At 34.3% G+C, this 22457-nt stretch overlaps 4 protein-coding genes across 5 annotated transcripts; all 4 read left to right on the forward strand.

Moving 5' to 3' along the window:
- Nucleotides 1–3185: 3185 nt before the first annotated feature.
- Nucleotides 3186–5732, forward strand: LOC105955420 (U-box domain-containing protein 9). Its single transcript, XM_012979135.2, has 2 exons — nucleotides 3186–3707; nucleotides 4429–5732. The coding sequence occupies exons 1-2, from the start codon at nucleotides 3510–3512 to the stop codon at nucleotides 5509–5511; spliced, it is 1281 nt and encodes a 426-aa protein (XP_012834589.2). The 5' UTR covers nucleotides 3186–3509; the 3' UTR covers nucleotides 5512–5732.
- A 531-nt stretch (nucleotides 5733–6263) lies between these two features.
- LOC105955646 (uncharacterized) lies at nucleotides 6264–9770 on the forward strand. 2 transcript variants are annotated; one of them, XM_088820029.1, is made up of 7 exons: nucleotides 6264–6725; nucleotides 7997–8168; nucleotides 8384–8561; nucleotides 8635–8739; nucleotides 8831–8938; nucleotides 9023–9295; nucleotides 9456–9770. In XM_088820029.1, exons 1-7 carry the CDS (start codon nucleotides 6431–6433, stop codon nucleotides 9549–9551), a joined length of 1227 nt encoding a protein of 408 aa, XP_088676155.1. In that variant the 5' UTR covers nucleotides 6264–6430; the 3' UTR covers nucleotides 9552–9770. The 2 variants fall into 2 exon arrangements, with proteins under 2 accessions (XP_088676155.1, XP_012834868.2); XM_012979414.2 differs by having other exon boundaries at nucleotides 6307–6725; nucleotides 8656–8739.
- A 187-nt stretch (nucleotides 9771–9957) lies between these two features.
- Nucleotides 9958–16753, forward strand: LOC105955356 (putative receptor-like protein kinase At2g42960). Its single transcript, XM_088819109.1, has 8 exons — nucleotides 9958–10092; nucleotides 10366–10929; nucleotides 13223–13252; nucleotides 13335–13796; nucleotides 13885–14000; nucleotides 14828–15082; nucleotides 15969–16178; nucleotides 16685–16753. Exons 1-8 carry the CDS (start codon nucleotides 9996–9998, stop codon nucleotides 16751–16753), a joined length of 1803 nt encoding a protein of 600 aa, XP_088675235.1. The 5' UTR covers nucleotides 9958–9995.
- A 641-nt stretch (nucleotides 16754–17394) lies between these two features.
- Nucleotides 17395–22248, forward strand: LOC105955419 (putative serine/threonine-protein kinase PBL25). Its single transcript, XM_088820033.1, has 6 exons — nucleotides 17395–18137; nucleotides 18592–18782; nucleotides 18878–19067; nucleotides 19186–19571; nucleotides 20910–21726; nucleotides 21947–22248. Exons 1-5 carry the CDS (start codon nucleotides 18017–18019, stop codon nucleotides 21630–21632), a joined length of 1611 nt encoding a protein of 536 aa, XP_088676159.1. The 5' UTR covers nucleotides 17395–18016; the 3' UTR covers nucleotides 21633–21726; nucleotides 21947–22248.
- Nucleotides 22249–22457: the final 209 nt, after the last annotated feature.

Raw genomic sequence — 22457 nt, forward strand, 5'->3', positions numbered from 1 at the left:
ACCTGCCTATATTTCGTACTTCTGTTAGATTTTTCGTTTATAGAAGATGATGTGCCGGTTCAATACCTGGTTTCCACTTTTATGATAAATCAATGTTTCCTTGCTTGCGATGGTGATAATGAGGAAATTTTGGGATTTGCTAAGCTGTTCAATGATGAACTCACACTAGATAATATCAGCAGGTTCATTTTTTCGTATTCATAATTGTATCTCATTGTTTAAGATTAAAATATACAACAATCATTACATGATATGGTTGTGTTTTTTGCAATTTAGGCCTCGTCTAGTGAATATGTGCAAGTACATGGGAATCAGCTCTATTGGAACAGACTCTTACTTGCGGTATATGCTACGGAAAAGGTTGCAATGGTGTGTTGTTTCCCATTCCCTTCACTGTGGTAGCAGCAAATATGACTATAGTCATATTTATGTATTTAGTTAGATGAAATGAAGCGTACTCCCCCTCCATCTTGTTTGTTAATTTTCTCCCTTTATTTATGTACTTTCGATTTCTCTTTTTTTTTTTTTTTCCTCAAGATCTGAAAATATAATTTCAGATCTGTACAGTAACAGCAACATGACTATAGTCATACTCAAATATGACTATAGTCATATTTATGTATTTAGTTAGATGAATTGAAGCGTACTCCCCCTCCATCTTGTTCGTTAATTTTCTCCCCTTTTATATGTACTTTCGATTTATCTCTCTCTTTTTTTTTTCCCTCCAGATCTGAAAATATAATTTCAAATTTGTACAGTAGCAACAACATGACTATAGTCATATTCAAATATGACTATAGTCATATTTATGTATTTTTTTCGAATATGACTGTAGTCATTTTGAATACGACTATTGTTGAATATGATTGTAGTCATATTCGAATATGTTCTATCTTCTCGTTTCAAGTTGACTTGAAAAAACAAGATTCAAATTGTGATTCTTTTGCGATTTTTTGTGTGGATGTTGATTGTATTGTTTCCCTAAACAATAGGGAATCTTAGTTGTTTTATATAATTTGGTAAACATGACTGTACAACACTATATAATCGGATTTTTTAAAGCTAAAAATGTAAAAAAAGTGCAATATAAAGAAATAATACGACTACAATTGACATAGTCACATATAGTCATATTCAACTATAGTCATATTCGGCATTGTAAACTGTCCAAAAAAATTCAATTTTTTGTTTAAGAAAAATAAAAAAAAAAATATTTTTATTAAAAAAATATTAAAAAAATAAAAATAAAAATAAAAAATGACTAAATAAAATCCGAAAATAATAAATAATAAAAAATAAAAAAAATCATTTTTTTAATTTGGTAGCAATTTTTAGGAATTTGGAAATATATTTTTAGGAATTAAATTATGATTATGGAAAGAGAGAAAAAAAGGAATAATTGGGTGAAATTATGCTAATTGATACAAGGGTAGAATTGGGAATACAATTTCTAGGGGTTTATCACAAAGAAAGATTTAAGGGGTGGACATATCACTATTTATTAACTATATGAGGGGTTTATTGCTAATGACCCCTTTATTTATAGAAGTTATCTCTGAATCACGTTGTACAGTGGTCATAAAACCTGTTTGCCACGTACCGCGCCTTCCCATCTCACCTTCTAAGGTATTGGGGGCATACGGCGAGCTCTCAGCCCACTCGATTTATCGCGGCCCAACGACGAATGTTTTAGCCCATTTCAACTTTTGCGGTCCATTTCAAAAACAGATAACCTAATTATTTATGTGGGTACTATTAAGATAGAATGATGGAAAAATGATTATAAAAGAAAATACGAAATTGTCTTAAATTTGATTTTTTTTCGTTTTTTTTTTAATATTCATTCAATTTTTACAACTATAAAAGTTCGTGATTATGTGTATGCACAAATAATAAGGATAATCAAACCTAAATTTCTAATTTACAAGTTGATTTGTTCGTATATAAACGTTAACTTTTAATAATAATAAATGATAAGAAGTCAATTACTATATATTTTTTACATTTTTTCTTTATTTTTTCTCGTAATTATACATTTTCTTAATTATATATTTTTTCTTTATTTTTTATCTATTAATTTTCTAATTATAAAAGGTATAAAATTCTTTAAAATCTTCAATTGAATTTACACGTTTCTTTTTACTTTTATTATTTTTTTTTTCTCTTCAAAGAATACACAACAATATTTTATGTTATTTTCTAAAAACCCACGTGTTTCGGTCAATTATTGATATAACGGTTGTTGCATCGCTTGGGGAGAAATACTAGTTATTTGATAATTTAAAAATTGACAATTTGACCTAATGACATGGGATTGGCCACCAAATATTTCAAATTGGGACAAAAGAAATTTCCAAGTGCAGTCACTTTCTATAATTATTTATTTATTATTTTATTTTTTTTAATTAAGAAAAAAATTAAAACAAAGAAGAAGTTATGTAGTCCCAGTGACCACTAAAAAAAAAAAAAAGTGATATTTTTATAGATGTCGGCATATGGAATTCCGAATTATGGTCTAGTCATTTTCATTAATTTATTCTTAATTGTTGGCGGCAGTGGGAGTACTAATTTTATTTCAATATTGTAATTATGAATTTAATGATCCACCATTAAAATTATTAAATAATTACGTCCACATATTTGATATTACATGTTTTGTTTGCATCGTATTAATCAAATAAATTTGAATATTTTTCTCCAACAAATGATTTTTTTTTTATATAATTCAATTGGATTTATAGAACTATTACTAAGAATTAGGATTTACATAGTACGTAAACTTTAATTTCTTAACGTATTCGTGTTTCGGATACGTTTTGTGTCCGACATTCAAGGACACCTGTCAAACACCTTTTAGCTCATTTTATCAAATTCTAAAAAGTTAGAAATATATTTGAATAATAAATTTTGAATTTTTTTTCTTTCCTAATTATATACATAAATTATTGATCAGTTGTAAATTGATAGTTGATAATAATATTTATTTCGAATAAAAAAATATAAAAAGAATATATATTAATATAAATAAAAACTTATATATATGTTTACATAACATATTTATAAATATCCCCTATACTTCTAATATTTACATTTTTTTCCCATTTTTCGGGACATGCCGTTTTTGTTTTTATCGTTTTCGCGTATCACTATTTCCATCTCTGTAAATAATGTCAATAAATAATCCTCTACTTTACAAATGAGGAATACTAATATTAAGCAAATAAAATTGTTTCACAAAGTAAAGAAACTATTAAAAATCTACAAAAAAATCTTGCTTTTTTTTTTTTTTTTTTTTTTATAATAAATTCAATTAAAAGCAAATCTTGGAAAGAAATAAATAAAAAAAAAATGCAAGAAAAGTATGACACAACAGAGTCGCACTATAGTCTTCATTTTTATTTCTTGCAAAATCTGCAAAACTGCTGTTTGAGTGAACAATCCCATCAGATTGGGGGAAAATTGAATAAATTAGGGTTTAAAAAATGGCCAATTAGGCTGGGGAAAAAAAAATGGCAACTGCAGCAGAGCTGAAGAAAGAGCTTCAAAGAGTGGTGGATGCTTTAATGGAGGAAGACGACGACGATTTGGACGCTACCGAAAATGCAATTGAAATTTGTCTTGCTCTTCAAAAAAATCCACCTCCAGAATTCAACTGTCCGATTTCTGGTGTTCTTATGAGACACCCTGTTGTCCTCGCCTCTGGTCAGGTGGTGGTTTGATTCAACTGTTCCTCTCTCTCTCTCTCTCTCTCTCTCTCTCTCTCTCTCTCTCTCTCTCTCTCTCTCTCTCTCTCTCTCTCTCTCTCTCTCTCTCTCTCTCTCTCTCTCTCTCTCTCTCTCTCTCTCTCTCTCTCTCTCTCTCTCTCTCTCTCTCTCTCTCTCTCTCTCTCTCTCTCTCTCTCTCTCTCTCTCTCTCTCTCTCTCTCTCTCTCTCTCTCTCTCTCTCTCTCTCTCTCTCTCTCTCTCTCTCTCTCTCTCTCTCTCTCTCTCTCTCTCTCTCTCTCTCTCTCTCTCTCTCTCTCTCTCTCTCTCTCTCTCTCTCTCTCTCTCTCTCTCTCTCTCTCTCTCTCTCTCTCTCTCTCTCTCTCTCTCTCTCTCTCTCTCTCTCTCTCTCTCTCTCTCTCTCTCTCTCTCTCTCTCTCTCTCTCTCTCTCTCTCTCTCTCTCTCTCTCTCTCTCTCTCTCTCTCTCTCTCTCTCTCTCTCTCTCTCTCTCTCTCTCTCTCTCTCTCTCTCTCTCTCTCTCTCTCTCTCTCTCTCTCTCTCTCTCTCTCTCTCTCTCTCTCTCTCTCTCTCTCTCTCTCTCTCTCTCTCTCTCTCTCTCTCTCTCTCTCTCTCTCTCTCTCTCTCTCTCTCTCTCTCTCTCTCTCTCTCTCTCTCTCTCTCTCTCTCTCTCTCTCTCTCTCTCTCTCATATATATTTATTTGGCAGACATATGAGGAGCAAATTATTGAAGAATGGCTGAAAGATGGGCATCAAACATGCCCACTGACCAATCAGCTTCTTCCCCACACTGCCCTAATCCCAAATCTTTCAATCAAGAAAATGATTGACAACTGGTGTACGTTGCACAGATTTGAGATCCCCATCGACGACAACAAAACCGAAGACTATTCGGCAAACGCAAACGCAGAGTATTTGATTGGATTGCTCGAAAAACTTTCGTCCACTTCCGATCGAGCCGATGCTGCGAAAGAGCTTCGTTTTCTCACGAAAAGATTCTCCTCTTTCCGGGCTCTTTTTGGAGACACCAAGGATGCCATTCCCCGATTATTCTCTCCGATTTTGATCCGAAACGCGCATTCCGATTCCGATCTGCGCAATGATTTGGTTGCAATAGTTTTGAATATCTCCACTCATGAAAGCAACAAGAAAAGGATAGTGGCAGGAGAGAACAGCCCATTAGCCGTTTCTTTTCTCGTCGAGTCGTTGAGAGACAAAAATGTAAAAACGAGAAGCAATGCTGCTGCAGCCATTTCCTCTTTATCAACCCTCGATTCAAACAAACACTCGATTAGTAAATCGGGTGCTATCAGGGCTTTGATCGAGCTAATCGAAGAAGGGCATCCATTCGCTTTGAGAGATGCTTGTTTCGCAATCTTGAATTTGTGCACCGTTTTCGAAAACCGGGAAATAGTCGTCCGGGAAGGAGCCGTTATGGCTATTGTTGAGAAGATTATCGATTGTGTGCTAGTCGATGAAATGCTCGAAATTCTTGCAATGCTTTCGAGCCACGAGAGGGCGATCGAGGAGATCGAAGAGTGTGGGGTGATATTTTGCTTGTTTGGTGTTTTGGGAGAGAACGTTAGTGAAAAGAGCACGGAGAATTGCGTTTCGATTATTTATAATGTGTGTTTTAGTGATCGGAGAAAGTTGAGGGAGATAAGTGAAGTGGAGAATGCTTACGAAATTTTGTCTCGAGTAGCCAAGAGTGGAACTTCGAGGGCTAAGAGGAAAGCGAACGGGATTCTTGAGAGGATGAATAGGTTTGCTTTTGCTCGACTGAAACAATAACCGGGATTTTTTCACGTGCAGTGGCAGAGCCGTAATTTTATCTTCGAAGACCCAAAATATACTTAAAAAAAAAAAAAGGTGGCAAACGATACTACACTACTCGAAAAATAACAAATGTGTATACTTTATATTAAATACTAGATATTGTAGAAGCATTGCTCATATTTGTAAATAGTCTTATGTAAAGTTGATAAATGATATTGGATATGCCTTCAAATGGAGATGCTCTTGCAAAATTAGCCTTTAAATTTGAAGTATAATAAATTTTTGGACTAACAAAATATGAAGCATGTATGTAGTACGGAAACTTCAGCTTCTTAACGTATCCGTGTTTAGGATAGTGTCGTGTTCAACACTCAAGGACACATGCAGGACATCTTATGAGCCATTTTGCAATTTCTGAAAAGTTAGAAACATGTTTAAATAGTTAATTTTCAAATATTTTTGTTGCTTCCCTAAATATTTACATGATTAAATGATTAATTGCAAATTAATAGTTGATAATAATAGCAGTTTTGAATATATTTGTACGGAAATATATAAAAAGAATTTATATATAAATAAAAACTTGTAGTATATGTTTATATAGCATATTTATAAATATATCTATATACTTTTAATATTTACACGTTTCCCCCAAATTTCTGTATCCCTATTTTTTGGACATGTCATTTTCCAATGTCCGTTTCCCCGTGCTGCATAGTGAAGCATTAATTGATTAAGTTATAAAAATGAGATCATTAAGAAAAAATAGTCTATTAAATTTGGGAGGTAAAGTACGAAAACGAAAACGGTGAAACGTGAGGGGTGAATCTTCAAATACTCTAAATTCATTGTCAAAGATGCAAATCCTACAAGTACCGAATTTTCTAAAACGGGAAAATTCAAAAGGGTTGCGTATTGCAATTTGTAAACTGTAATGGCATACGTACCCCCGCATAAGAGGCAGTCAAGGGGCGGCGCCGCCGCCTCATCTCCGCCTTCCCCAGCGCCACCGCCGGAGTCAGCGATCCCTCGCTTCCAGAGGAATCTGAATCTGGTGTCGAAAAATAATCCTAAGAAAATCGTGTACGCTGAAAATGCTATATCTAAATGGTTCGTCGTCGGACTGAGCGACGAGTCTAGGGTTTCCGAGTTGACTCGCCTCGAGCCGGTGGATGTGGAGTCCGTTGACCGAAAATCCGGTGAAAAGCCTCTTGCTCTAGTGCTCAAAGGTTCGTTCTTTTTTCACTCGATATCTTAAGGTACAAGATGTAGCAGCACAATGTACAACCTGCATTTATGCTTTCAAAAGCACGTCTTGTTTCTGTAGCACATTGCATAAATATTAAAAATATGGGGTACATTTATAAATTATAAAATAAATATGTCTCTATTTATTTACAAATTATATAATAGGAAAATATTGCACTCCCCATATAAATTTTCCATGTTTGCACTTTCCCCCCCTAAAGATTCAAAAAACGGATAACCTCCTTTGAAATATTGTTTGGTGGCACTTCGCCGCCAAAAGCCAATTACAAGTGGGCGTTGTTCACCAAAAATAACATCTTAAAGGGGCAGCGTGCAGAAACATAATATTTTTAAGGGGCAATGTGAAACAAAAATAACATTTAAAGGGGCAGCGTGCAACAAAAACACTCGATTTTGGTAAATTATGATGCAAGGAAACTTAAACCCACACGCGTTTCCACGTTTTGGAAACCGAAACTCGACACCTGTCGGAAATGTTTTGGGTCGTTTCCATAACTATTTAAAAGTTTCGGGAACATTTATGATAATAATGAAAAATTGGAAACGCGTTTCCAAACAAAATAAATCCAAATTTCATTTTAAATAAAAACTCCGAATTGCATACGCTTAAAAAAATCTTAAATATTATGTCTCCTTTACACTTGTTGTGGTGTTTTAATATTTTTGTAGAGGTTAATTCCATACCAAAATAAATTTATATGCCCCGAATGTAATTTGTGGAATATATTAAATATTATAATTTTTTTAGAAATTATGAATGCACCCCTATATTTGTATTATTTACGCGTTTCCCCGCGTTCCCGTATCCAACTTTTTGGAAAATGAAGTTTCCTCGTGTTCGTTTCCCTATTTCTTCATGTACGCGTTCCCGTGTCCGTGCTACATAGCCGGTAAATAATCCATTGGAATTTTGTTATCGGGGCAATGTGCAACAAGAATAACATTTTGAAGAGGGGCATTCACTTTTTTAAATTTGGAGGGGGTAAAGTGCGAAAAATAGAAATTTATAGGGGGTGACGTGCAAAATATACAAATATATTCTTGTAAATTGTTATCGTTTGTGAATTTGCAATTGATCAATGTAAAGAATTAAGGAAGCTACAAAATTATTTGCAGATTTGGTACCGAAATGTGTTTTCATTTTATTGAAAATTGCAAAATTGACCCACTAAGTGTGTCGGAAGGTATTCCGCACATCCTTTTTCGTTGCTGATGATAAGTTCTTGTGTAGAAAATGTTGACAAGGCAAGTGAGCTGTCAGAAAATCCGTGGATTTCTGTTTCTGAAACAGTGAAGCACGACTTGTTTTCGTCTTTTCGGCAAGTGAAAGAGATGACGGGAAACGAGTTCGGAGAAATAAAACCTACTCTCGTTCTCCGATTCGGAAAAATTCATTTCCATGGGTTAGTGTTTCTCTGTTTGTGGACGAGCGTGACCTTTCTAATCGTATCCCAAATTTAACTTATCAAAATGTATTACTTTTTTTTTGAAAACTTAACTTTGCGTTCTACTTTTTTTCTTTTCTTTTTTTAATGAAATTTTAGTCCCATTTGCTTATGTAAATTCATCGTACATAAAAACGTAAGATATAATTCCGTTAAAAATTTTGGGCGTGCAGGAACCGTTCGTATACACGAGAATCCATGAAAGGAAGCTCTCCGCATGGAGGCACTTTGAAACAATTGCATAAATCATTTTACACAAGTCTTCCGCCTTCGTATGTGGAATACATTACTAGCAACGTAGTCCCGAAACTGGATTTCGAGTTTGAGGAGAAGGAGTTATACCACGTGAAGGTATTTTTTTTTCCCGGAACTCCATGCTTTTTTTTTTTTTTTTTTTTTTTAAATTATAAATTCCATTATTCAGACCGATGCTCACGTCATGCAGTTGTCTGACAACACACAACCTGATTCAACCATATCGTGTAAGTGTGCTGTTTCCAAACACACAAACGAACTCGAACTTTGCAAGGCAAGTTTTTTTTTTTTTTTTCCGCACGTGTATTTGCTTTTCCAGTTCTAACTTATGTTTAAAAATAAAAATATTACTCTCGTTTTCTTAGATTGAGTTGAACCGAGTGCGCCACCTGGTTGTAGATATGTCCTGTCCCGACAAGAACCTCGATTTGAGGCTGATGCTTTGCACGAAGAGAATTTTATCAGCCTTAACAGCAAGTTCTTTAAACTTTATCCGAGTTTTTCTTAATTTCTTACAGAATTATCCGTAACGAATTATTATGGTTTCTATTTTCCAGGATGAAGAGGTCGAGAAAATAAAAGGGCTGATAAATTCTGCCAGATTAGATTCAGAAGTGAAGGGTGGATTAAGATGGTCGTTCGGAAATCAGTCGTCGGGCGATCGATACTCCGTGATTGGAGTTTGGCATACGAATGCTAAAATATTTAGAAATTCGTGTACGAGACTTAAAGTTCGAGTTGCAGATAGATTTGATTTTAGATCTTCGAGCGGAGAGGTTTCCAATGAAGTCAGTCTTAAAATGCCTGAAATTATCTCTCTACTAATACCGGTAAGTTATTTTTTTATTTCTTTTTATGCATTTACGATATATGTTCATCGTTTTGGCTCCAAATCATCGTTTTTAATTGAGTCTTGATTTTATTATCTCGTTTTGGCACTGTGCAACTTGCTATTGAATAATTGTGTGTATGTCTGTGATCAAAATGCAGGAGCAGACGGTAAATAATGACATTGCGATAGAAAAGCTTAAAGAGAAGTTGAAGCTGATATGGAAGCACTTTTTAATTGATCGATCTTGTCCGTGAAACGAGCAGTTTGGCCTTGTAAATATTGTCATGTAATGCATTAGGCTCGAATTTCGAGCCAAATCCATCGGGTCTCGATTTATTTTTCCCATATTGATTAAGACGGCGAAAACTAAGTCGAAAATCTCGTTTGCATGTAAGTTGATAAATGCCAAAAGGAATCATTTCTTAATTAGTAGATAATATAAGTAAATTTATTGCAATAAAATGCCAAAAGACCATCATCTGCACTGACAATGTATTAAGCCTGGATTTCAGTACAGATTAGCCTTTCCATGTTGATTGATACTCCCAAGGTTACACGACGAACGTTGTACGAATTCTTTCGTCGTCAGTCGACTGAGGCCAAAATTGCCTGATTATAAATATGGTTCGTTTATTGTAATTTTCTCAAACATCAAGAAATTACCGGAATTAAGATTTTGTGACAGCAGAAAATTAAAGATGAAAGAAATATGCATGAAATTTAGGGTTCTTTCTTTTTTACTAATTAATCTTTTTTTTATTGAAGCCTCTTCATTTCCATCACCGGGAGATCCAGGTTTATACCGTTTTCTCGATTCCTCCCTTCGTATATTTCCTTTTTTTTTTCTTTTTTTTTTAATTTCAGTTTCATGATCATTACACAAAAGGGCTTAATTCCTCAAATTTCAAAAAAAAAAGAAAAAAAAAATCATTCTTGATCAATCGTAATTCAGACTGAAAAAAATATTCGCTGTTACGATAAATGCCGTTTTTTTCATTCTCGATTATTGATTTCCGAAAATATTTTAATTTCTTGATAAGATAAAAAATCCATCTTTTTTTTTTACAGCATGCAGGCTAAATTTCACTGGATTCCCATACAAACCGATAGGTGGATGCACTAATGTCGAAGAAAACATCAAGAATTGGAACACCTTCCCCGTAACAAATTGCTGCCAAAACGCCCTCCTCGTTTTTACCAATGCGTTAGCCCTTCGTTTATTTAACAGTCCGTCGGAATATATCTTCCTTGCTAAAGATCAGTGGAGCAACTGCAGCGGACCATTTCGCCCTCAGCAAAACGTATCCGTCCAAACATGCGGATTCGACGGTTTCTACTATGGAAGCGGAAAATGCTCGAATCTTAAGCTGGAAAATATCGACAAAAACGTTCTTGAAAAGTGTTCGATTTTCGGGTCGTCTTCTTCGTTCGATGATGCGTGTGGGAAATGTACGAATGCAATATCGAAAGAAGTGGATAATTTGGTCGCTGATTTGGGTGTTCGAGGAAATATTAGCGACGAAAAAGGCGTTTGTCTTGTTGCTGTTGTTGTCTCGGTATTAGCTGGCAAAATGAATCTTAGTACATCTGCTGATGATTTTGATAGATGTTTGCCTGCTTTGGCTAATCCAGGTAGGAATTATATCATTTAATTATGGCGGCGGTTATATGCAAGCCCATTTTTTTATTACTTCAAAACCACATAAAAGAGTTTATTAGTTCAAGCTCGTAAATTATTCTAATTTTATTTCATCAAGACCAAAGATGACAAATATACCCTTATCCACAAATAATACTCAAATACAAATAAATCTTATTTCTAATTTGTTCAAGACCAAAAATCATAAAAAAAAAAAAACAAAAAAACAAAAAAACAAAAAAAAAATATCACGACCGGCGAGTCCTTTTTACTAAACTTTTGTTCGTAAATTCGAAAACATTAATCGAGTATCGATGTCCTTTTTACTAAATTTTTATTTGTAATTCGAAAACATTAATCGAACATCGATTCTTGATAAATATGTATGGATGAACATTAATCTATGCTTATTTCTTGTTGGGTTGCAATGATTTAGCCGATTTTGGAAAAAAATTGAGGTTGAAATTGGTTTTTTTTTTTCGTTGGTTTTCCAAATCGGTTTACCCAGACCGATTTTGTATACGAAAATCGGCGTCATAATGCCGATTTTTGTTAACCAAATCGGCGACATAACGTCGACATTACAAGTCAAAATCGGCGTTCTAATGTCGATTATTGAGTACAAAATCGGTTTTCGGATACCGATATTTTTCGGAATTTTTTAAATAATACATTATATATTTGATTAATTGATATTTTTTAAATATTTGAAACGGAAATGTTTATCCCCATTCGGTGGTGTCTACCAACTCCTTTAACCCAACCGAGTAGAGCTTTCCGTGTCTCAAATATTTATTATTAGATAATTCATTTGAATAGTCCTCAATCAATCCCCTAGGTTGTTGCACGAAAGTATGAGAAAACGGTCTTAAAAAAACACAGATAATAAAAATCGGTACTTAAAAACCGATTTTTGTAGTACAAGTCGGAATGACAATACCGATAATACAAAAATAAATCGGTGTTGTCATGCCGATTTTTACTACAAAAATCGGTTTTTAAGTACCAATTTTTATTAAAATAATCGGAATGTGGTTACCGACTTTAGTAACAAAAATCGGTATTTGCAGACCGATTTTTAGTATCGTCGAATTTTTTTTCCAACAAAAAAAACGACCCAAAAGCAAAAATAAACGGTTAAAACATACTTCATTGCGTTCTCCACCCTCGTAAATTACCATATCATTGTTTTTGATTCCATCGTAAATGTTTGGTATGTATTTGATAATTTTGGTGTGTAGGATTTCTTGGTGGGTTTGTGAAGAAGAAGGAGAAGAAAGAGGAGATTTTTAAGTCGTGAAGTAAGGAAGATGGATTTCTGGATTTATGTATTTTATTTGGTCTTGCACAAAGGAAATGTATTTTTTATTTTTTAATGTTTTGTATTTTTTATTTGATTTTAAATTTCATTAAGGGTAAATTAGTATTTTAATGTTGGAGGTCTTGAACTAATAAAAAAATGGGCTTGCATATAACCGCCGTCTTTAATTATTTGTCCAAATTTTGGCTTTTTTTTTTATAATTTTTTTTTTTAGAATTATGAACGTTGGTATTGGGGTGAAAATCGGATCGGAATTAATGTTTTAGGAAAAGTTTCGATTCTGATTCCCAAAAGTTTTTGAAAAATATGAAAATCGGATTTTGGAAATTGGAATGACGAATTAAAAAAGAATGTTTTATATTCGAAAATATTTAGAAATGAATCGGCTGAATTCCAAAATTCCGTTTCAATTCCCATTAGGTGATCGATGAATCTTGGCTTGTGTTCGTATTAAAAAGAAAATGTTTTAAATTAAATACAATGGTAAATTACGGTCACCTCTGAGGTAAGGTCAAATTACGAAAAAAACCCTCATGTTTGGGTAGTTACAACTACCCCTCAATTATGAATCTTTTTTACACGTTCACCTTTAGATTCCGTGAAATGTTCTCTAGTTTGTACTCGTTTTGTGCAAAAATGCATTTTTCAGATGACCAGATTAATCTGATATTTACAAGCGAAGAGACACATCTTATGATCATCTTGTTTCAAAATGTGGAGCTCGAATGGGTAAAACGGGTACAAACAAGAGAATATTCTACATAATCTAGAAGATTCCATTAAATTTGATACCTCATGGGTGAACGTGTAAAAAGATTCATAGTTCAAGGAGTGGTAGTAATTACCCAAACACGAGGGGGGTTTTTCATAATTTAACCTTCCCTCAGGGATGGATAAAACAATTTTATAACTGATCTGACATTCATCTTTTTTTTTTTTTCATTTTTACCCCTCCCCTTTTGCAGAACCAGTCAATTACATCCAAGTCAAGAAGAGTAAGTTAAAAATAAATTTCCATCTTTAGTACTAACTCAGTAAAATATTCTTACAAAGAAAAACATGTCATTAATTCATCAGGTGATCTATCCGAAGCACTCTTAGCAGTTACTTTAGTAATGATTGGCCTAGCAATGATAATCATGCTAATCAAGCACGTGACGAAAACCGAAAAACAAATTAAGAAAGAAAAGACAGAAACCCTAAACAAAGAACTCGCCGCGAGATGCTCGGGCCTCTACAGATTCTCGAAAACGGAGATCGAGAACGCGATTAACTGCACAGCCGCCGACAGTAAACAGCTCCTAGGAAGAGGAAGTGCAGGACAGGTGTACAAAGGCATGCTGCCAAGTGGACAGCTTATTGCAATCAAACAGCTTTTTCGGACAAACACGTCGGATTCTTTTGCTAGAGAGATCGACGGTCTTTCGAGGGTTCGGCACGCGAATCTCGTCTGTCTGTTCGGATGCGGCATTGCGAGTGGGGTGCAGTATTTGGTCTATGAGTATTGTTCTAATGGGAATCTTGCTCAGCATCTTTTGAGTATATATGTTTTTTTTTTTTATTATTATTATTATTATTATTATTTTTAATTTTTTTTTAGGGTTTGAGATGGATTAATTTGTGACAGGGAAAGATTGTGTCCTAACATGGGATTTGAGGGTGAAAATATTGAGGGGTTGTGCTTGTGCTCTAAGATATCTGCACTATCACGCCGACGGATGCATCGTACACCGAGATATTAAGGTGATTTTTTTAATTTTTTTTTTTAATTCGGGTGAAATATATCGAGTACATTGTCTACATATAGTACTCATCTACGTACAAAAGCACAGACATCCCCATGCATGTTGTTGTTTGTGCCTGGATGAAGGGTCGGTCTTTATTAGGTGAAATTTCGGGGGTTGAAATTGAACGGATCAGATTGAAATTATCACTTTTGGAAAAAAAAAAATCTTTTTTTATTCGAAAATGAAAAACTAATTTCAATTTTGTTAATAAAAACGGAAATTGAAATGGGAAAACTAGATCCAAATTTGGAAATTTTTGGATCGGAATTTTCGTCTTCTTTTTTAGCCGCCTATAATATGAAAAACATAATAACATCGATATTGTTAGTGTAACTTTCGGTAGAAAATCGGAACTTTTTGGAAATATTTTGGTAAATTCAAAATGGGATTGGAAATCGGAATCTAACATGTATTCTAATTTTGTTCCAAAAAAAAAATTGAAAATATCATAAATATGAACTTATGAAATTCGGAAAGAAAATTATTGTTTCCAAAAAATTCAATTCCAATTTCCACCTTAGGTGAAATACACAAAGTACAACATCTAGTACTCATCTATCTATACACACACAAAAACACACACATCCGTGTTGGTGTGTGTGTGTATGTATGGATGAAGGGTAGTCGGTCTTCATCTTCACCCGGTGTACACTTCATCGAGCATAATATGTATAGCTCAACCCTACTCTAGTGACATTTTCCTTGTTTTAAATGAGAGCAAATTATAAGCACATAATTAACTTATTAATCTTGCTATATATATATATATATATATACATGCAGCTGACAAATATTCTTCTGAGTGATGACATGGAAGCAAAGCTGTCCGATTTCGGACTATCGAAACTAATGGAGCATAGCAAAGTGTTTACGGACGTTCGAGGAACAATGGGTTACATGGACCCCGAATATATGACCAACGCTAAACTAACTTGTGCTAGTGACATTTATAGCTTCGGAATTGTCATGCTCCAACTTTTATCCGGTCAACGAGTCATTCAACTCGACCTAGACGCTCGAGACCAACTCACCCGAAAGGTGATTTTTTTTTTCATTACTCCATCTGTTTCACAATAACTCACATTTTCAAAAAAATTATTCCATGTTATCTGTCATTTTACATATCCAATACTGCATTAAATACATTAACTCTCTTATAAATAAATCATTAATAGGTGATAAAGGTTATTTTAGTCTTTTTTATATGTTTTTCCCTAAAATCAGGCCACATTTATTGTGTTTTTTAATACTTGTACATAAGTGAAAAGAAACACCTAATTAGGAACGGATGGAGTATTATTTTTAGGGTAAATTACAACCGCCCCCTAAGGTATGGTTAAATTACGAAACTCCCCTCTTGTTTGGGTAATTACAACCACCCCCTCAACTATAAATCCAGTTTCAAATTTAGTGGAATCTTTGATATTATATGGAATATTTTCACTTTTGTACCCGTTTTATCCCATTCGAACTCCACATTTTGAAGCAAGATGATCATAATATGTGATTTTTGGCTTGTATATATCAGATTGTGGTGCATGAGAAACTGTATTTTTACACAAGACGAGTACAAACTAGAGCGAGATGATTATGTTAAATTTGACACTATAAGTGTGGATGTGTAAGAAAAAACCATAGTTGAGGGGTAGATGTAATTATCCAAACAAGAGGGATTTTTTCCGTGAATTAACCATACCTCAGGGGTAGTTGTAATTTACCCTATTTTTTTAAAATTATTACTATCGTTTATTGAATACTTTACACGTATCAAGAAACCCCTAATAAAGTGACCAGAATATAAACCACCTCTCATAAACTATTTCACCATTAACTCTCTCTCTCTCAATAAATTAAGAACAGTAAGGGCATAATTGAGAAAAATATAATTAATGTTTCGTTGAAATTCTAACGTGGCTTTGCGCAGGCGAAAGATGTGAGCATTGGAAAAAGGCCACTGACGGATTTTGTAGATCCTAGGATGAAAGGAAATGTTAACTACGTCGATTTCGAGTCCATATTGCAAATAGCTGTTCTTTGTGCAGCCAATTCCAGCAAAGGTCGACCCACCATCGATTTGGTTTTCGACGAGTTGGAACGAGCCTGGAATAACACATCAATGGCTGCTGATCAGATGGTTAGTTTTTTGCTAATATATATATATATATATATATATATATATATATGTGTGTGTGTGTGTGTGTGTGTGAGACCGAATGCACTTCACCCCCTAAAAATTTTCCATTTTCGCACTTCCTCCCTAAAAATCCAAAAACAGGATTATCTCCCTTCAAAATATTATTTTGGTTGCACTTTGTCCCAGAAACCAATTTTTTGTGGGCATTGTGCAATAAAAATAACATTTTAAATGGGCAATTTGCAAAAAAAAAGATAACGTTTAATTTTAAGGGGTAACGTGCAACAAAAATAACATATAAAAGGGGCAGCATGCAACAAAAATACTCAATTCCGATAAATGATCCATCGAAATTTTTCTATCGGGGCAATGTGCAACAAGAATTTTATTTTTAAGGAGGGCATTCACTTTTAAAAAAATTGAGTGGGTAAAGTGCAAAAATTAGAAATTTTTAGGGAGTGATGTGCAATTTTCCCTAATTATAATGTATCGTTTATTACTTGCAGATAGCAAGGAAGGGAGATGAGGTTGTTAGTTCGACGCCTTCAGGATCACTTGAGCTAATGCAAGTGTGATCAAGTTGATTGAGTTATTACACATATTTGTGGTTGCAGATTTCTTTGTAATAAAAAACAATAAGTGATAAATAAAGATGGCAACAACATTCATAAATTTTATTTTTATTTTCACATATAAATGTCCCTCAAAATAGAATTAAGAAAAAAAAGATGTTTTAATTTTTAATAAAGGTAAATTACGGCCGCCTCCTGAGGTATGGTCAAATTACGAAAAAACTCTTTTGTGTTTGGATAATTACAATCACCCTCCGCAACTATGAATCTTCTTGCATGTCAACCATTGTGGTGTCAGATTTAGTGGAATCTTCTAGATTATGTGGAATATTATCTAGTTTGTACCCATTTTACTTCATTCGAGCTTCACATTTTGAAACAAGATGATCGTAAGATGTCTCTCTTGGTTTGTAAATACCAGATTATGGTGCATCAGAAACTGTATTTTTGCACAAAATAAGTACAAATTAAAGAACATTTCACTTAATCTGGAAGATTCTGTTGAATTTGATACCATAAGGATGAACGTGCAAGAATATTGAGGGGTGGTTGTAATTACCCAAACATAAAGGGTTTTTTCGTAATTTGATCCCACCTCAGGGGTGACCGTAATTTACCCTAAAAACAAAAAAAAGATGTTCTATTTTCATTTTTGAATAATAAAAAAAGAAAAAGAGAGTGCCATTCCATTCCATTGAAACCTCCCCCTTTTTCTCCGGAGCAAAATGAGCAAATTGTAAGGAAAAGTTTTGGTTGGAGGCAAACAACAAAAAATGCTTGTTCATAAACAATCCATTTTTCTCTTCTTCTCCAAATGATTTTCTTTCCTCCAGGTTTCCACAATTTCTTGCCATTATCTTCATCTTAAGGGGTCCTTCATTCTTCTGGAGGACCCTCCCCCCCACACCCCCCCACCCCCCCACCCCCACATTCCCCGGGCCCCCCAAAAAAAAGATATCTTGTAACGAAAGTTTTCGTGCATGCATGATAAATTAAAACGAGTCGAATTAATTCAAGAAACGAGATTTTTTTTTTCAGTTTGGCTCCGTGTTCTTTAATGTTTGGTTTCGAGCAGTTTGAGGATTGGAGACAAGAAAACGAAAAAAAAACAAGGAGGGAATTTCGTGCTTCTTTTCTGTCGTCTGACGAAAAAGGAGCCATTTTGTTTTTCGATTTCTACATACATTTGTTTTTTCGAGTCCGTTTTTTTTTTTTTTTTTTCTTTTTTGCTTTTTCGTTTCTTTTTTTGGTTTTTAGCCTAAAGAGATGAGTTGCTTCCCATGTTTTCAAAAAAAGGAAGAAGAAAGCAGCAACGAGAATAACAATGATTTGCCGATAGCTCAGCCGAAAGATTTCACTCCTCCTTCTCCTTCTCCTCCTCCTCCTGGTTTCACTTCTATCCTTCTTTCATATATTATTATATACATATTATTTACGTGCATGCATGCATGCATACATAGAATTATTACAAGATTTTGTATTGTGTTAGCCTGTGTACGGCAACAATTGATCGAGTGGGTCGGGTCGGGTCGACCCATAATTGAATTTCAACCTTAAAAATCAAACATGCAAATGCATATTGTTGATTAATTGGATTTATTGATTGAAAAATTTGTTGAAATTAAGGTTTTTGATGATGTGATGTATTATAGCATCTTGTGGAATTTGGAAGCCAAACAAATTTTCGTTGTACTTTCTGTCTAATTACGACATGTTGTGTTCAATTGATGTGATATTGTGTTGCAATTTCACTTGTCGAGAATTTACAAGTCACTTTCTAAATATCGCGTTTTTTGTTTTTTTTTTTTTTTTTTTTTTTTTTTTTTTTTTTTTTTGTGCAGTAAATAATAGCAATACGCAAGATCCATTAGACGACAACGATGATCATATCGAAGAAACGGAACATAGTGCGGTGAAATCTTTCACTTTCCGTGAACTAGCCACCGCAACAAAGAATTTTCGTCAAGAATGTCTATTGGGGGAAGGCGGATTTGGAAAAGTATTTAAAGGGACACTTGTGCCAAGTGGACAGGTCAGTATAATAGACTAAAAGTCTCGCAAATTTTAATTTTTTTTTTCCGACCGGTTTTTTTTTTTTTTTTTTTTTAATGTTCCCTTTTCGAATAGGTTGTTGCCGTTAGACAACTAGACAGAAATGGAGTACAAGGAGGAAAGGATTTCGTGCTCGAGGTCTCGACTTTGAGTTTCCTTCATCACCAAAATCTAGTAAAGATAATCGGATATTGTGCCGATGGAGATCAAAGGCTTTTGGTGTACGAATACTTGTCGTCCGGTTCTTTGAAAAACCATCTATTCGGTACTCTCGATCTGCATACATTTTTTTTTCCTTTTCTTCTTTACCCTTTTTCGGCAAAAGGGTATTTTGGGGAAAAGAATTTGAGAAATAAAGTAACACTTTTTTGTGTATTTTGCAGATCTTCCAGCTGGGAAAAAACCAATAGATTGGTCAACAAGAATGAAAGTTGCTCTAGGTATCGCAGAAGGGCTCGAGTACTTGCACGAGAAAGCCGATCCCCCGATTATATATCGTGATTTGAAATCATCGAATATCCTGCTCGATGATGCCAACAATCCGAGACTCTCGGAATACGGGCTAGCCAAGCTCGTGCAGAGTGGCAATAAGATGCAACCGAGGGTAATGGCGGGATATGGATATTGTGCACCGGAATACGAGAGACAAGGTGAATTGACGTTGAAATCGGACGTTTATAGTTTCGGTGTCGTCCTCCTTGAGCTTATCACGGGCCGTCCGGCCATGGACACTGCACGACCGACGGAAGAGCAAAATTTAGTTAGTTGGGTAAGTATATTTGATCGCTAGTGTTTCAAATTTTGTTCCGTCGATTCTGATCTGAAAATTTCTGACTTTGAGATTTCTTCATTCCAATTCCAAAAATCAAGTTTCTATTTTTTTTTTCTAAAACTTTTGGTATCATAATAAGTAGGGGTGTGAACGAGCCGAGCTCGCCTCTTTTGGCTGGCTCGAGCTCGAGCTCGAGTTTATTTTGTCGAGCTCGAGCTCGAGCTCGAGCTCGTCGAGTTCTTCTTTTTCTGGCTCGAGCTCGAGCTCGTGTTAATTTTGTCGAGCTCGAGCCCAATCCCTTTTTTTTTTTTTTTCTTTTTTTAAATATTATTTTATTATTAAAAAATATTTTAAAAAATTACAAAATAAACACAAAATTGTGATTATATATTTTTTTAATATTTGTATTTATTTCTATAATATTTTATATTATTATACATTTTTAAATAAAAATAACATATAAAAAATAAAAAAATAATAAAAAAAAATAAAAAAATATTAATAAATCCGGCTCGCGAGCCGGCTCGCGAGCTGATGAACAACTAAAATCGGGCTCGAGCTCGGCTCGTCAGAAAGCTCGAGCTCGCGAGCTCGAGCTCGAGCTCGAAAACCTCGAGTCCGAGTTCGAGCTTTTTACGAGCCGGTTCGTCGAGCTCACGAGCCGGCTCGGCTCGTTTACCACCCCTAATAATAAGAATTTTTATATGAAATTTCGATTCCGGTGTGATTTTAAATTCCGAAACTATATTGACATACCCATAATATATTGTAATATATTATGGGTATAAATCAAAATTGAAATTTGGAAATTCTAATTTGGAATTTTCCAATTTCTGATTTTGAATTTCATCGATTATGATCCGAACATTTCCAACGTTTTTCTCATTCCAATTTCAATAAATCATTTTTATTTTTATTTTTCCGAAACTTGTGGTATCGAAATTCAAATTATATATGAAATTTTGGTTCTAATCGGATTTTAAATTTCCTTTTTTTTTCAAATATATTTATAATATTAATCTACTATATAGAAATACTATATAAGTATGTACATTATATTATTGGGTACAAACCGAAATGGAATTTCCGAATTCCGGCAATTTCAATCCAGAAATTTCTGCTATTCAGATAATTTTAGTTATTTTTATTTCTGAAATTTCGATTTCTGATTTTTCTAACAATTTATGGAACATAATGAAATACATTTTTCACTTATGAGAATTTGTTGATTCTAATTCGATCCATCCGATCTTCGTCTCAAAGCTAATCTAATGTTTCGTTGTTCTCGATAACTAATAATGTATTAACTATTGTGCATATGATCACAATTAACAGGCACAACCAATTTTTCGAGATCCATCGAAGTTCCCCGATATGGCCGATCCACTCCTCCGAAAGCAATTCAACGTGACAGGCTTAAACCAAGCCGTCGGAGTAGCCGCCATGTGTCTGCAGGAGGAGCCCTCGGCTCGTCCCTTGATAAGCGATATTTCGGCCGCCCTAAGTTTTCTGGCAATGGCCCCACCGGAGGCCCCCATACCCGCCCGGCTCGTACCTATACTATCTTCTAGGGTTGATAACTCGACTCAATTCGGCTCAATTAAAGAGAGTACTAGCAATAATAATAGCAATGTTTCCGGTCGTCACAATCAAGAAGATTTTTCCGACAGTGAAGATGAAGACGGAAATACGAACCACGGTAAAGACAAATATGACGATAAATCGAGCTCGGATTATGAGTACGGCGATAGTTCGGACGACAATTCGGATTACGAGGAGAGAGAAGAAGATGATAATCAAAAGCCGGTTCCGAAACGTGATCCGTCGAAGAAGTTGGGGTCGAGCTCGAAACGCAAGAGTAAGAAGAAATCGGTGCGTATTAAGAGCCGGTCGAATTCGTCGGCGAAAAGCACGAGGCAAGATATTATTCACGAGTCGCATCATAATTATGATTCCGGTTCGAGTAGCGACGAAGAGCATTGGAATGAATCGCACACGAAAAGTTTTGGCGTGAATTCGAGAAGCAAGAGCAAAGGGGATTCGCACGATGACAACTGAAAACGAAAAAAAAAATCACCAACGAATAAAAGAACGAGCCCGTAACGAAACGAGAACCGTGTATCGTGTACAAAGGAGATGATGATCATGGGAGGTGAACTTTTTTTTTTTTAAGTTCATTTTGATGAAAATATACTTTCTTTTTTCTCACCTTGACAGATCAAGATTATTTATTTTTTATTTTAATTTTAATTTTAATTTTAATTTTAATTTTAATGATAATTATAATTTTAATTTTAATTTTAATTTTAATTTTAATTTTAATTTTAATTATAATTATAATTATAATTTTAATTTTAATTCTTTTTTTACAGAAAAGTGTTCCATGGAGGAAGCATTTATATATAATTAAGGAAACTGAGGTATCTGATGAACATGAAACATTGTCTCATAGATTTTTTTAGCTTCTTCCTTTTTTTTTTTTTTTAATTTTTTTGATTTTTTTTTTTGGATAATTTTACTACTTATGTGGTTATGCTATACAACTTTTGTTAGGTATATTATTCCAAGTAAATATTTAAAACAATTTTTCATTTAAGTACTTAAGTTAAACGTTGTAAATGTCGATGATATACGAAAAAACCTAAGCCATGGTTTGATATGTTTGATCATACAATGTGTACCTACGAATTTTCGTCTCGTGAGCCATTGAAATTAACAACGATGTACCTATAATATTTTTAGGAAATACTACATCTAAAGGTAAGATAAATTTTTCGAGGTTCTGGGGCAGCACCCCTGAATTTATTTTAGGGTTATTCACCAAAAAATGAGTATACATTTACAATTTTGAAGTAAAAAGTATATATTTTAGTAGTGTTATTT

This window comes from Erythranthe guttata, chromosome 6 (genome assembly GCF_056151865.1).
Source record: "Erythranthe guttata isolate IM_541 chromosome 6, IM_541, whole genome shotgun sequence".
NCBI classification, from domain to species: domain Eukaryota; kingdom Viridiplantae; phylum Streptophyta; class Magnoliopsida; order Lamiales; family Phrymaceae; genus Erythranthe; species Erythranthe guttata.